The sequence below is a fragment of the Mustela nigripes genome, chromosome 7, assembly GCF_022355385.1.
Source record: "Mustela nigripes isolate SB6536 chromosome 7, MUSNIG.SB6536, whole genome shotgun sequence".
Classification (NCBI taxonomy): domain Eukaryota; kingdom Metazoa; phylum Chordata; class Mammalia; order Carnivora; family Mustelidae; genus Mustela; species Mustela nigripes.
The window spans coordinates 37,521,803-37,536,425 of NC_081563.1; the positions used below are offsets into that span (position 1 = coordinate 37,521,803).

The following is a 14,623-nucleotide window of genomic DNA, read 5'->3' on the forward strand; positions in this document are numbered from 1 at the left end:
GAGGCAGGCAGAGAGAGAGGAGGAAGCAGGCTCCCTGCCAAGCAGAGAGCCCGATGCGGGGCTCGATCCCAGGACCCTGAGATCAGGGCCTGAGCCGAAGGCAGAGGCTTTAACCCACTGAGCCACCCAGGCGCCCCTCCTAGTTTCTAGATTCTAATAACCTCAATCTCTCTTCATTCCCTTTAGCCCAGTGGGTGATAGCTGCTTTCTGAAGTTAGCATCTTTGTTACCTAAGGTTCCCTTTTGCTGTCAGCCCTGTGTGTAGTACCCACATTTCCTCTGATGGTCCCTGTACCATTTTTGTGCACTGAGGCTTACAAGGTTCTTTAATGTCCAACAGTCAGCATCTGCTTCTCTTTGTATGTACCAGAGAGTCAGGGTGCCTGGGAATTTTTATCTCCCCAAGGGCAGCCATTAATCAATGATCATGGAGGTATTAATACTATAGGTTCCTTGCCCTGATCAGGATGATTCTGAGAGCTCTGATCCAGTCTCCAGAGTTCCCCTGTGGGATTGTGCCGCAGTTATATTCCATGGATTTTGTTTGATACCACATCCTTCTTGTTCTCCTTCCCTTCTGGGCCCACATCCCCAATCCTCTCTGTTTTCCCTGGGACCCTCTTCCTAATAAATTACCTTCACACAAATTCTCCTCTTTGGGTTTGCTTCTAGGGAACTTACATAAAACATTGTGAAACACCCTTTACATTACATTCATTCTATTAGAATACCTGATGCAGTTTCTGTTTTTCTGAGTTGACTGACTAATATAGAACCTTACCTAATCAAACATAAAGGATATGACCAAAGCTAAATTCAGAGGCAAATTTATAGCGTTAAAATGTATTTTTAAGAAAATAAGATTGACATAAATGATTTAAGCTTTCAACTAAAAAGTCTAATTAAAAACAATAAACATAAAAACAGATTCAGACATTGATGCAAGAGGAAAAAATAATTAAAACCGCAGAGATGGCTGTTTAAAAAGATTGATAGAGAAATCTTTAAATAAAAGGCACAGAATCACTAAAATACAAAACAAAATACAAAACCCCAATAGAACAATGGTCACAGAAAAAATAGAAAAGATATACCCAAAACTATGGTCCATAGTCTAGATGACTTTATGAGCAAGTTCTTATTAAAGCTTCAGAGAAAAAATAATTCTCATGTTGTATAAACTATTTTCAGAGTACAAGGGAAGAGGAAAATGCCCAACTTAACTATCAGGACGAGCTTAATACTAATATTAGGGAAATACAAGAAAAGACAACAAAAGAGCATATATAAAAATCTGAAATAAAATAATTGCAACTCACAAAAATATATACTTCATTTTTCTATGTGCCTACCCACGTGGTATGTACATGCATAAAAGCTGTTTGGATGGATAATTGGCAATAGTGGTCAGGTCTAGGGAGAAGCCTGGGATGCATAATTGGTGTGTGTGCATGCATGCACAGATGTGCTTGGTGGGGAGGTCTAGTCATTTTCTCTTTGAAATGTTTTAAATTTTATTATTATTATTATTATTATTAGAGGGAGGGAGGGGCAGAGGGAGCCAGAGAATTTTAAGCAGGCTCTGTGCTCAGGCATTGTGCAAAGCTAGGCATGGGGCTCAGTCTGATGACCCTGAGATCATGATCTGAGTTGAAATCTAGAGTCCTGATGGTTAACCAACTGAGCCACCCAATTGACCCTGAAATATTTTTAATAATAAGAATGTATTCATGGGGGTGCCTGGGTGGCTCAGTCCATTAAGCGTCTGCCTTCGGCTCAGGTCATGATCCCAGGTTTCTGGGATTGGGTCCCACATTGGGTTCCCTGGCCAGTGGGGAGTCTGCTTCTCCTTCTCCTTCTGTAGCTCCCTCTGCTTCTCTCTCTGTGCCAAATAAATAAATAAAATCTAAAACAAAAATTGTTAAAGAGTGTATTCATGCATTTTCTTTAATACAATGAAAATAAAAGAAAGAGCAACAACAAAAAAAGAACTGAACTTTAGTTCTACCAAAGGGAAATAATTAATGTTTAACTAAATTTTGTGAAAAAATTGCCTGGAATAGAGCTACATTGAAGGTTTCCTTTTTCTGTTGCTGTCCAATGCCATCAGCCAAAGGACAGAATTTGGTTTGCTTCAGGCAAGGACATTAGTATAGATGTCTACCCAATTGTTTTTAATTAATATATTTTTCCTTCAAGGCATCTCCTAGGGATCATAGCCTTTGCTTACCATCTCCTTTATCCTTATCTGCAGAATCCAAGATATAATTTAGCTGCCAATTATAGCTACCCAAAGTCATCAGGATAACCCAATTTTATACATGATCTTGCCTTTGACTTCAGCTTCATATCACTCCTTGACCTTGATGCCTAAGGAAGGCAAAATTCCTTTTGGATCCCTTGAGAGGCAGACTGCTTGGATTAGTTTTCCAATTTCTTTGTGCCTCAGTTTCATTTGTAAAGTGGGCATGGTAATAGTTGTTATTGATAATTGTACGAGATCATGTAAATAAAGTGTTAGAACAGTGTCTGGCATATAAGAACCTTTATTTAAGTGCATGCCATCATTATTATTGCTATTCTATATTTAAAAAAGCAGATGAATTTCTGCCAAGACCAAGGTTATCTCTCTTACACTATATTTAAGAAAAATATTTAAAAACTGTAAAGTTCGGGGTGCCTAGGTGGCTCAGTGGGTTGGGCCTCTGCATTCGGCTCAGGTCGTGGTCTCGGGGTCCTGGGATTGAGCCCTGCATCGGGCTCTCAGCTCAGCGGGGAGCCTGCTTCCCTCTCTCTCTCTGCCTGCCTCTCTGCCCACTTGTGATCTCTCTCTCAAATAAATAAATAAAATCTTAAAAAAAAAAAAGAAAACTTAAAAACAAAACAAAACTATAAAGTTCTAGGCCAAAGCTTTGGGAACTTATCCTCTTTACTCACCTCCTCAATGAGTTGCAGACATTGTGTTAGAGTGCTGTTAATTTTGTTGGACAGTTCAAGTTGTGCTTTCTTTTCTTCTTCTTCTTCTTCCATACTCTTCCAGAATGAAATATTCATTTCCTCTATTATTTTTCTTTTTGTTTTAAGTTCCATAGGAGGCCGCTTATAGATTTTCCCCTTAGATTTCTGCCATTCTTCCAGTTGTTTCCTGTTATAAAATTAAGAGTTGGGGGATGGGAAAATGGTTTAGGTTTCTTTTTTGTATGTAAGTCACACTTTCAAAGTATAAGATATGCATAGATTGAGTACCACTAAATACCTTCAACTACGCCCAAAGTCAGGAGAATGGAGTTAAAAACAATTTACAAATGGGTAATCACCACAATGGTTGCTCCTATCCTTCAGAAGGCAGATTGCAGAGGGATTACTAGGATGTCACTCTTCAAATGCCTTGACTTCATGATTATTCTTCATTATTTTTCTCTAAAAATTTTTATTTCACCTGTATATTACTTCTGGCATTTGCTTTCCTAAAATATCCCTCCACCTCTGAGATCACAAACTCAGCACTCCATTTCTCTTACCATAAGCTCTCTATCTGCCACTCAACCAGACCCCCAAACCTGCATTCTGCCCTTAATAGGGTCTTGGCCAGAGTTACCCACTTTTCCCGGTTCATTAGCACTCTCCTGGCCACACATGACCACCTTTCTTCCTAAACAAGATCAATAACTTCAGGAATCGTAAGTAGCTAGTCTCTGATGGTGGCCAAATCTTAATCCTCACTCTCCTCCACCCGCTCCTGCTTCTAAGCAGTCAACAGGTTACTGTTGGAAGAGGTACCAAGACCCATAGACTCAAGCATGTGAGTGTAGGCTCTTCAGCTTCTTTAAATTACTACATGTTTATAACTCACAGATGTACATTTCAAGCCAGATTTTCCCCTAGAGCCCCAAACTTTATAAAACCCACTGCCTAGTTGGTGTTTTTTAATTTGATGTTTGACAGTCACTTCAAATTTAATGCTCTCTAAAATAAAGGTCTTGATGTTCATCTCCAAACCTGTTCCCAAATAACCTATATTGGTATATAGTACCCCAATCTACCCAGTTGCTGGGACCTAGAATGAGGGGTTGTCTTTACATAGTTCTTTCTTTCTCTCACATCTGACACAACATTGTACAGCCAGTAGGCTTCTTATCTCTACTACCATGACCCGAGTCTGTATCACTGTCACCTTCTTCCTGAAATGCTGTAGCAACTTCCTTCCTAACTCATGTCCTTGCTTCCACGCTCACCCTCAACAAATTCATCATGTGCCCAGTAGCCAAAGTAGTTTTTAAAGTGTAGACAGACCATGTCACTGCTCATACCCCTTTCCCTCTTACTCTATCCCCACCAGGAGCTTTGATGTTCCTTCAGTTACTTGACCCACCCTCATTCCTGTCTCAAGGTCTTGAATTATCATCTTCATTCAGTCCTCTGCTCAAATGACACCTCTTAGAAGAGATAATTATGTGTATTATTTAATTTCATCAATGTGTTGATTTTCTGTCTTCTCCACTAGAATGCAAGTTCTATGAAGTCAGACACCTTGGATGTCCCAGTGCCTAGCTCAGTGTCTAGAACCCACAAGCGTTCAGTAACATATAGCAAAATTCACCTTTTTTGGGAAGTGTATGGTTCTGGGAGATTTGACAAATTCACAAAATCATGTCACCCGAACTATAATATAATCCCTTCAAAAATTCCTTCATGCTTCTTGGAAGTCAACCCTTCTCATCCTCAGCTGCCGGTGATCACCGATCTGTTTTCTGACCTTATGGTTTTGCTCCTTCCAGAATGTCAATAACTAATTAACCCTTGTTTCTCTCCTTGACTCTAGAGCATAATCCATAGTGCTTATTTCAGCCCCAAGTGCCCCAACTCCTTCACCCTCATGGTAACCACCTGCTTAATGACAGAAGTTGAGATGTCTGGCATGTGTTTCCTCTATGTTCCTGACATTCTTCCTCTCTCAGACTTCCTTCCAATCATAAATGAAGGGGAAACTTAACTTTTTCTAAGCCAACTTATTCCCAGGACCTCAGTGCTGTGATTTTATTATTCCAGTACTTTCCACATAGACACCAGAAAAAAAGCTCCATGAAGTTAGAGTGTGACTGTGTGCTCTCACCACTGTATCTCCCAGGAGCCCAACACTCTGTAGGTGTTGAAGGAACACTCAAGCAATGAGTGAGTGGTCTGTCCTGCTCCAGACTCATCTTGTGTAATCAAACACAGACTGCACACCCCACACTGTCTTAAAGACCCAACATCTGTTATCTGGTCTAGACTGTGGGCTCCAGGGGGAGGGACTCTGATTTCCTCATTCACCAGCTTGGAGTCTTTATACTCAGTTTTCTTTTTGCTCAGAAGGCTCATCCTTCTTTTTGTCACTATCCTTTTCCTAGATCACATGTCACTGTTGAAAGTACCTCCTTGATCCTTCTATCTAAAGAAGTCAGCTCAAAAAAAAAAAAAAAAAAAAAAAAAAGTCAGTTCAGCCTTTCTCTCTCAATCACATCACCCTAAATTAAGCTGTTTGTTTTCTGTTTCTTTGGGAGGGCAGAGAACTTGGTGGTAGTATTCAGGGCTATATTCAGAGAATAAACCCTGCCCTCTCTTCATCCTGTTATACCTTGTATACCTTCTACCTACCATCTAATTTTACATGTTCCTTTAGCCCTTGTCAGGAATCTTCTTATTTTCTAGCCCACCCAAGTGTATAAAGGTGCTTCTCCTGGGAGGTTCACCACACTGTGACTCTATCTAGTCCAGTGAAGACAGTGTGAAGACTTTTGGCTTGGTTTCCAGCTACATGTATGTTAATGTGAACCTCCAGCACCCTGAGATCCCCATTTCTACTGTCTGAACTCTGGGTGTGAACTCGCTGCTCCTCTTTGTCTTAGCTTACCTTTCAAAACTTGGCCTGCTCACACTCATGGAGGTTTCCTGTTCTTTCTTCCCTGATCACGCTCCTGGATGTAGCCACTGGTCTGCTTAACAAGGGACTACCAACTCCCCACTTCCTAGCTATATAAAACCACTACTCTGGCTCTTCCCACTCCGCCCTCTTACACTGTTGTTTAGTTCCTGCAAGGTACTTCTTGAACGAGTAGCCTGCTTCTACAACCCCTATGTCTTAATCAAACATTCTGTTTCAATTTTGTTTTAAAAAATAATTTCAAGCATACAGAAAATTACAGGGAATAATTTATAACACACATATGTCCCACCTAGCTCTATCAAGTCAATATTTGTTATACTTGCTTCCAATCTTCTTTCTTTCAGGGTTGTAAAAATCACTCAGGTTGTAAAAATCACTCAGAAGCCCTTATTTATGGCCTGAATATTTCTGATGGTCAATTGCCTAATCTTAAATTGCAAAATTATGGAATTAAGCAAAGTACCTTCGATCCTCTGCTGTGATCTTCTTCTTAATATTTGGATTAGTCTGGGTCTCATTTGGGACTCTTCCTCCACTTATGGTTTTGTTACCAGCTTGAGTTTTGGGAGCTGTTTTATTGAGAAAATGGTTCTGGGGAAGAGTCTTTTTCAACTTGGAGTCCAAAGTCTGTGCTTTTTGTTGATAGCTGTTGCTGCATTTATTCCTATTGGTTCTATTTGTTATGTTAGGGGTACTTGGGATGACCGAATTAAAACTGCCAACTGCCAAATTAGGCCTTTGGCTTATGGCTCTTGAATTTTGCAGTGCACATGATGTCTGAGTTCTAAAACAAGGTCGGGTGGATTTCTGATCTTGCTTAATGTTTGGATGTCTGTTATTAAAGCCTCCCTGAAGCACAGTAGGGCATGTCCAGGATTTGGTTTGTTTTATTTTCTGTTCAGTAACAATGTGTGATTTAAACTTAGTTTCATTTGGTCTTTCATATTTATCTCTATTAACCTTTATATCCTTTATGTCCTTGACCACTGGTTTATTTGGTGCCTGAGTTCTACTAAGGATCTGAACATTGTGAGAGGGAACTGTCTTTGGGAGTTTTTCTCCTGGTCTGGCAAGATTTGTTCCTCTAGAGAGTTGCTGTGATTTTACTGGTGGTATCCTAATTTGTGTTTTTCCAACAAATTGTTTATTAACTCTGTCTTTCAGAACAGCACTATTCCCGGAACTTTTGCCCAAGGCTTGTTTGGGAGCCAAACTGCTGTTGATTTTATTATAAGAGTTAGTCTTTGGTTTACTTATTGTCCATAATTCAGGATTTGACTTCCTTTCAGAGTCTGGTAAGGTTTGGGGCAAGTTCTCTTTGTTCATCTCTTTTAGACAGCTATCCAAGGGTTCATGTTCAATATGGTTATTGTCCACAGAGTCTGAACATTTAGTAGTTGCTTGATATGCTACCTGCTGCTTTGCAGTTTTCAATTCTTGCACATTAAGTGAACCTATAGTTTTTCTAGATAATTCTCCAGTAGTGGATGACCCAGCTTTATGCTGTGGTTGATGACTGCTGGAAGGCTTGCAGTTTGAATTAGAAGAAACACATCCTGAAGTCAGCCTTTTACCCAGAAGTTTTGGTGCCTCCAACTTTGGGTTCTGGGGTCCTGTATTATTGGCAGGTCTGGGTTGGAGTTTAATGCTGATGGGTCTTGTACCTTTGGTAGGCAAAGCAACACGATTGGTAACATCTTTTTTGGGTATAATATGCTAAAAAGACAAAGAGACACATCAAAAAAATAAATTCATAACAATAACTCAGTTTTAAAAACAAAAAAATTAGTAAAAAAACTAAAAAATTAGTTATTCAGAATTTCATTTAAGACAGCTAAATCTGAGAAAATAAAGGCATGAGTTGGGGGAGGGGCAGAGGGATAGGGAGAAAATCGTAAGCAGACTCCCCACTGAGTGCAGAGCATAGAGACCAATGAGGGGTTTGACCTGCAGCTTTATAAGGGACTCGATCTCATGACCCTGAGATCAAGACCTAAGCTGAAACCAAGAGTCAAGATGCTCAACCAATGGAGCCATTTGGTGTCGTGTCCCTATAAGGTCTTTATAATTTGAGCTTTCACTAGAAATATACCAGAATATTTTAGCTTAATAGAATTAAGCAGAGATGCAGTGAACACACAAAAATTACATTTAAAAAATAAAATTTGCCTCAGTTGAACAAGATTTTGCTGAATGCCCAATATGTCCCAAATGAAGTGTCCTTCTAGGGACTCTGGAAAGATATATACATAATAAACTAATGTTAGGGTACCTCCCAAGTTCTTCCTAGTAGTACTGTGTATCGCTACACTATTTTTTTTTTTTTTTTTTTAAACAACACTGCTTTTGTAAAGGTCACAGGATCACTCAAGAACCTTTGTCTCGGGACGCCTGGGTGGCTCAGTTGGTTAAGCAGCTGCCTTCGGCTCAGGTCATGATCCCAGCGTCCTGGGATCGAGTCCCACATCGGGCTCCTTGCTCGGCAGGGAGCCTGCTTCTCCCTCTGCCTCTGCCTGCCATTCTGTCTGCCTGTGCTCGCTCTCTTTCCCTCTCTCTGACAAATAAATAAAATCTTTAAAAAAAAAAAAAAAAAAAAAAAAAAAAGAACCTTTGTCTCATCCCTGGAGATCAGTGGCAAGGGTAGGTGGTAGGTGCTGGGAGACCTGAGATACTCTGGAATCGTTTTCAATGAAGTTTTGCATTTCAGTAGAAAGTTAGTTATACTTGTAAAGTCAGGACAGGGTTTTAAGGTTAGATTCTACATTATCAACAAGTAAATGTTTCATTCATGTGATTTAATCTTGGATAAGAAAGGTAGGACTAGGTTATAGAGAATTTTAAAAAAACTAGGGATAGGAGTTTATTTAGTTTTTTAAAAATTTTTAAGCAGTTCTTTATTTTTTTAAAGATTTTATTTATTTATTTGATGGAGAGATCACAAGTAGGCAGGCAGAGAGAGAGGGGTAAGCAGGCTCCCTGCTCAGCAGGGAGCCTGATGAGGGGTTCGATCCCGGGACCCTGAGATCATGACCTGAACTTAACACAGAGGCTTAACCCACTGAGCCACCCAGGTGCCAGGGGATGGGAGATTAGAATTGATACTGTAAATAATTGGAGCAATTGTGGATTCCAGAGCATTTGCACTAAAAACAAGTTTCAGAAAGGAGAATTTGGCAGATATTTGTAGATTATATGTCTCCAGGGGAAGATATGGGAGTGCTAGAGTTACCACTCTTTACTTTTGATTTGGTAATATTGTTGAGAAAAACTTTGTGAATGTTTAAAGAAAGTCTGTAACCAAAACCACTTGGCATTAAGGGCAAAGAGATGTCCGCTCTAGAATGGTATGCGAATGGTGGTGTTGCTGGTCATGGTATAGGGGAGGGTTGGAAGTGGGAGGCAGGGAGATGGATGGATAACCACATGGCTATAGGGGGTTATTGCTTGAGTCCCAATGTTTACATCTACCTCTCACCACTCTATTATTGCTTACTGAAGAGGCAGGGATGATGGTATCAAAGTTTCCAAACATGTCTAACATGTGCTATTCCTTAGTTGTTGTTGTTGTTGTTTAAAGATTTTATTTATTTATTTGTCAGACAGAGAATGCACAAGCAGGGGGAGCAGCAGGCAGAGGGAAAAGCAGGCTCCCCGCTGATTAAGGAGCCACATGTGGGACTCAATCCCAGGACTCAAGGATCATGACCTGAGCTGAAGGCAGACATTTAACTCACTGAGCCACCCAGGCATCCTTAGGCGTTCTTCTTTTTCTCCTTTTTTAAAAAATTGAAATATAATTTGTATCACAAAGAATTCCCCATTTTAAAGTTTGTAATTCAGTGGGTTTTAGTATATTCACAGGGTTGTATAACCATTGCCACTCTCTCGTTCCAGAATATTTTCATCACCCCAGAAAGAAATCCCATACCTGTTAGAAGGCATTCCTCATTTCCCTGTCCCCACAAATAGTGGCAACCACTAATCTACTTTCTGCCTCTACCGATTTGCCTAGTCTGGACATTTTGTGTAAATGGCGTCATACAATATGTGGCCCTCTGTGTCTGGCTTCTTTCACTTAGCAGAATGTTCTTGAGGTTCACCCATATTGTAGCATGTATCAGTCTTCACCACTAATTTTCAATAAAAAACTTTATTTTTAAGAACAGTTTTAGGTTCAAAACAAACTTGAGTGATAAGTGCAGAGAATTCTCCTATACTCCTTGTTTGCACACATGCACTGCATTACTTTTAATGGATGAATAAATATTTTATTTCATGGATATACCACATTTTCGTTATTCCCTCATTGACTGATGGACATTTAGGTTGTTTACACTTTTTAGTTATTATGAATAATGTTGCTGTGAACATTTGTTATCAGCTTTTGTGTGAGCATGTTTTCAGTTCTCTTGGATATATACATAGGAGTAGAATTGCTAGGTCATATGGTAACTCTGTTTAAATTCTGAGGACCTGCTAAACTGTTTCCCAAAGTGGCTGCCGCATTTTACTTTCCCACTAACATTGTATAAAAGTTCTAATTTCTCCATATCCTCCTCAATCCTTGTTATCTGTCTTTTTTTTATTATAACCATCCTAGTGGGTGTGAAGTAGTATTTCATTGTGGTTTTTATTTGCATTTCTCTGATGGGTAATGATATGGAACATCTTTTCATCTCTTATTGGCCATTTGTATATCTCCTTTGGAGAAAGGTCTATATAGATCTTTTGTCCATTTTATTATTATTATTATTTTCTTTTGTCCATTTTAATTATTTGTCTTTTTAATTGCTGACCTGCAAGAGCTCTTTATATATCCTGGATAGTAGGTCCTTATCATATATGACTTGCAAATATTTTCTCTTTTGTTCAGTTTTTATATCTTTATTTGAGATCAGCCTGACCTTGCTAATTTATTGTAAGTGGTAGAACTGGTTCTGCAGTTTTAAGTATTACATTGAGAGAAAATCTAGACTTAGAAGAGCCATCAGGCTAATAGAATAGTCTGCAATCAATATGCAAATACAGAGAATTAAGGCTGAAATTTTATTATTATTATTATTTTAAGATTTTATTTTTAGGTAATCTCTGCACCCAACATGGGGCTTGAACCTACAACCCTGAGATCAAGGTTGCCCCTGAGCCATATCCAGGTGCCCCCAAGACTGGAATTGAGCCCCTCCATTTGAGAGGGAAAGCGAGCTGCCGAAGAAGGTCAGGCAGGGTATTAGGGGCAGGGTTGAAGGTGGAACTTCAGTCTCTAACTCTTGTTCTCTGATGACTCACTGCAGAATTGATGGATCAAACTGATTAAAAAAAAAAAATCAAAGACTGTAGAAGAGGGAACAATTGATCTAAACTGAATTTGGTCGCTTTATTTTGGACATATGAAGCCAGGGGAGAGAGAAAATGCACAAAGGATATGACGAGGGTTTATATTACAGCAGGTTTACTGAATATATGCTAGGCACTGTGCTAGACTCTAAGGGCATGCAAGATGAGAAGGGAAGATACTTACCCCTGAGGAGCACTAATAGCAAAGATATATGCACAAAAAAATTATGATATGATGAAATGAGGGCTGTAGTAAGGCTGAAAGAGATTGCAAAGCTCATCTTATCAGTGTTTTTCAAGCACTTTTGTTCATATATGTCCAAAATAACTTTGACAAACCCTGTGCCTTTTCATACTTTTTAAAGTTAAGATTTAAAGTAAAGTTTTTCATTGTTAGTTTAAATTAGTTGTAAAGGATGTAATTTCAGGCACAGTGTAAATATTGGCATTTTAAGATAAATGAAATTTGACACTCACTATAATTCATTTAGAAAACCATACAAATATATTCTTCTTTAAAAATTGAAAACATGGGGTGCCTGGGTGGCTCAGTTGGTTCAGCGTCTGCTTTCAGCTCAGGTCTTGATCTCAGGGTCCTGGGAGGGAGCCCCATGTTGGGCTCCTTGCTCATTGGGGAGTCTGTTTCTCCCTTTCCCCTTTCTTCTTCTTGTTCTCTCTCTTTCTTATGTGCATGCTCTCTCTCTCTCTCAAATGAACAAAATGTTAAAAAAAAAAAAATGAAGGGGTGCCTGGGTGGCTCAATGGGTTAAAGCCTCTGTCTTTGGCTTGGGTCACGATCTCAGGGTCCTGGGATAGAGCCCCACATCGGGCTCCCTGCTCAGCAGGGAGCCTGCTTTCCCCTCTCTCTGCCTGCCTTTCTGCCTATTTGTGATCTCTGTCTGTCAAATAAATAAATCTTAAAAAAAAAAAAAATGGAAAACATAACACCTTTCCCTTTTTCCTTGGGTCTCTTTTTGTTCCAGTTAACCACAAAAATTTTAACCTAGATTTCTGTGCTTAGAAGCTTATAGTTCATTACCCTATCATACTTCTCAACATATATATGTTTATATGTATATATGTAGTGTGTGTGTGTGTGTGTGTGTGTGTGTGTGTGTATTTCCTCTGAATAACTCCATGAGAAAACTCCTATTATTTTCATTTTACAGATAAAGTTATATAACTTGCCCAGGGTTATGTTTGCTTTGGCAGCACATATAATAACTTGCCCAAGGTCATTTAGCTAGAAAATGAAGAAGTTAGGATTTGGACCTAGTCAGTTTTTAACAATTATATATCATAGTTTCTCAATAAATTTAAGGGTATGGCTCCAAGGAATCCTTTCAGATATTGGTTCAATATATTAAACTGCCAGATAGGAACAGAAAATGAAAAACTTTGTGTTCCTTTGAGTAGCAACACTGCAGTAAGAGTATGCCAGAAAAGCTTTGTTCAAGTCTTGAGTCTGTATAATTACTGGCTGTATAATTTTGGCAAAGTATTCAATTTCCTTGAGCCTTAGTCCTCTCATTTGTAAAATAACAATAATGATATATATCTTCTAGGAAGTGTGTCATAACGTCCTATTTTTCACAAGATAGTTTTTATTTATTATCATTAGCCCAACATAACAGTACCTCCTTTTATTCATGAAGGTATCTGGACATTAAATCATAAGGCCACTTTTCTTACAGGGTTCTTTTGAATATTAATTGAGGTATTATATTTAAGTGTCTCACCCAGTATCAGAATGATAAGTACTCAAATGTTAGCTATTATAATTAGGTATGAAAATGTTTTATAAATTTTTTATAAATTATAAGGCATTATACAATTGTAATGATGACTATTATTTGCCTAGGCTTCTTAGTTCATCCTGTTCCATACTTGCCTTTCCCACTTAATTTTTATCTTCACAACTGGGTAAAAAAGAGGTAGGCATCACCCCATTTAAGAGATGTCTTTCTGAAATCAGTATTGTCAGCTTCCCAGAGAAGCCTCTGGGAACTCTGAATGAGGATGCTTTTTTCCCAGCAGATTTTTCGTTTAATACTTGCGTGCTACACTAATTCAATCTACATGAAGTAGAAGTCTAACCCAGTGATCACATCATGATCTGCCAGTGTTCTTATATTTTCTATCGTTCAGTGTCTAATGATGTTATATGTAGCCTTTCAGAAGGCTAATTTCTTCCACTTAAACCTTGAAAATGTGAGGATCCTCTACCACTCTATCCATAATATAGCTGAACTGTTTAGGAAGCATAGCTTGTTAGTAGCTTGGAAGATCTAATATAGGTGTTCCCTTTAAATGAGCCATTTAACTTCATGGCAGCATACCCAAGTGGTTAAGACCACAGGTTCTCACTCTCATGACTTGAGCCAAAATCCAGAGTCAGTCACTCAACTGCCTGAGTTACCCAGGTGCCCCCCAAATGATGATGACTATATTTTAAAGATGTATTTAATTTATTTATTTGAGAGAGAGAGAGAGAGAGAGAGAGAGAGAGAAAGAGTGAGTCCATGAGCAGGGGGAGGGGCAGAGGGAGAGGATCTCAAGCAGACTCCGTGCTGAGACGTGGGGCTCGATCTCATGACCCTGAGATCATGACCTGAGCTGAAATCGAGAATCAGCCACTTAATGGGCTGAGCCACCCAGACACCCCCAACATGATTATTTTTATTTATTTATTTTTATTAATTTATTTATTTTCAGAAAAACAGTATTCATTATTTTTTCACCACACCCAGTGCTCCATGCAATCCGTGCCCTCTATAATACCCACCACCTGGTACCCCAACCTCCCACCCACCCTGCCACTTCAAACCCCTCAGATTGTTTTTCAGAGTCCATAGTCTCTCATGATTCACCTCCCCTTCCAATTTACCAGTTAGAATGGCCAAAATTAACAAAACAGGAAACAACATGTGTTGGAGAGGATGTGGAGAAAGGGGAACCCTCTTACACTGTTGGTGGGAATGCAAGTTGGTGCAGCCTCTTTGGAGAACAGTGTGGAGATTCCTCAAGAAATTAAAAATAGAACTTCCCTATGACCCTGCCATTGCACTACTGGGTATTTACCCCAAAGATACAGATGTAGTGAAAAGAAGGGCCATCTGTACCCCAATGTTTATAGCAGCAATGGCCACGGTCGCCAAACTATGGAAAGAACCAAGATGCCCTTCAACGGACGAATGGATAAGGAAGATGTGGTCCATATACACTATGGAGTATTATGCCTCCATCAGAAAAATGATTATTTTTTGAAAGACTAATTTCTACTTACAGATTTAGAAGGTGGAGGATTCAGACAATTGCTCTTGGCTTTTAGATAAGGCCTATAAAAGACAAAATAAGATTAAT

The 14,623-nt window shown here is 39.2% G+C and overlaps 1 protein-coding gene across 1 annotated transcript in view; it reads right to left on the reverse strand.

Annotated features, from left to right (window-relative positions):
- Positions 1-14,623, reverse strand: part of CKAP2L (cytoskeleton associated protein 2 like) — a 31,459-nt gene that overhangs the window by 12,588 nt on the left and 4,248 nt on the right. The window contains exons 3-5 of the mRNA XM_059405617.1: positions 14,547-14,598; positions 6,390-7,642; positions 2,938-3,145 (exon numbers count right to left, since the gene is read on the reverse strand). Of these exons, the coding sequence (XP_059261600.1) occupies positions 2,938-3,145; positions 6,390-7,642; positions 14,547-14,598 (1,513 nt within the window). The remainder of the gene's footprint in view (positions 1-2,937; positions 3,146-6,389; positions 7,643-14,546; positions 14,599-14,623) is intronic.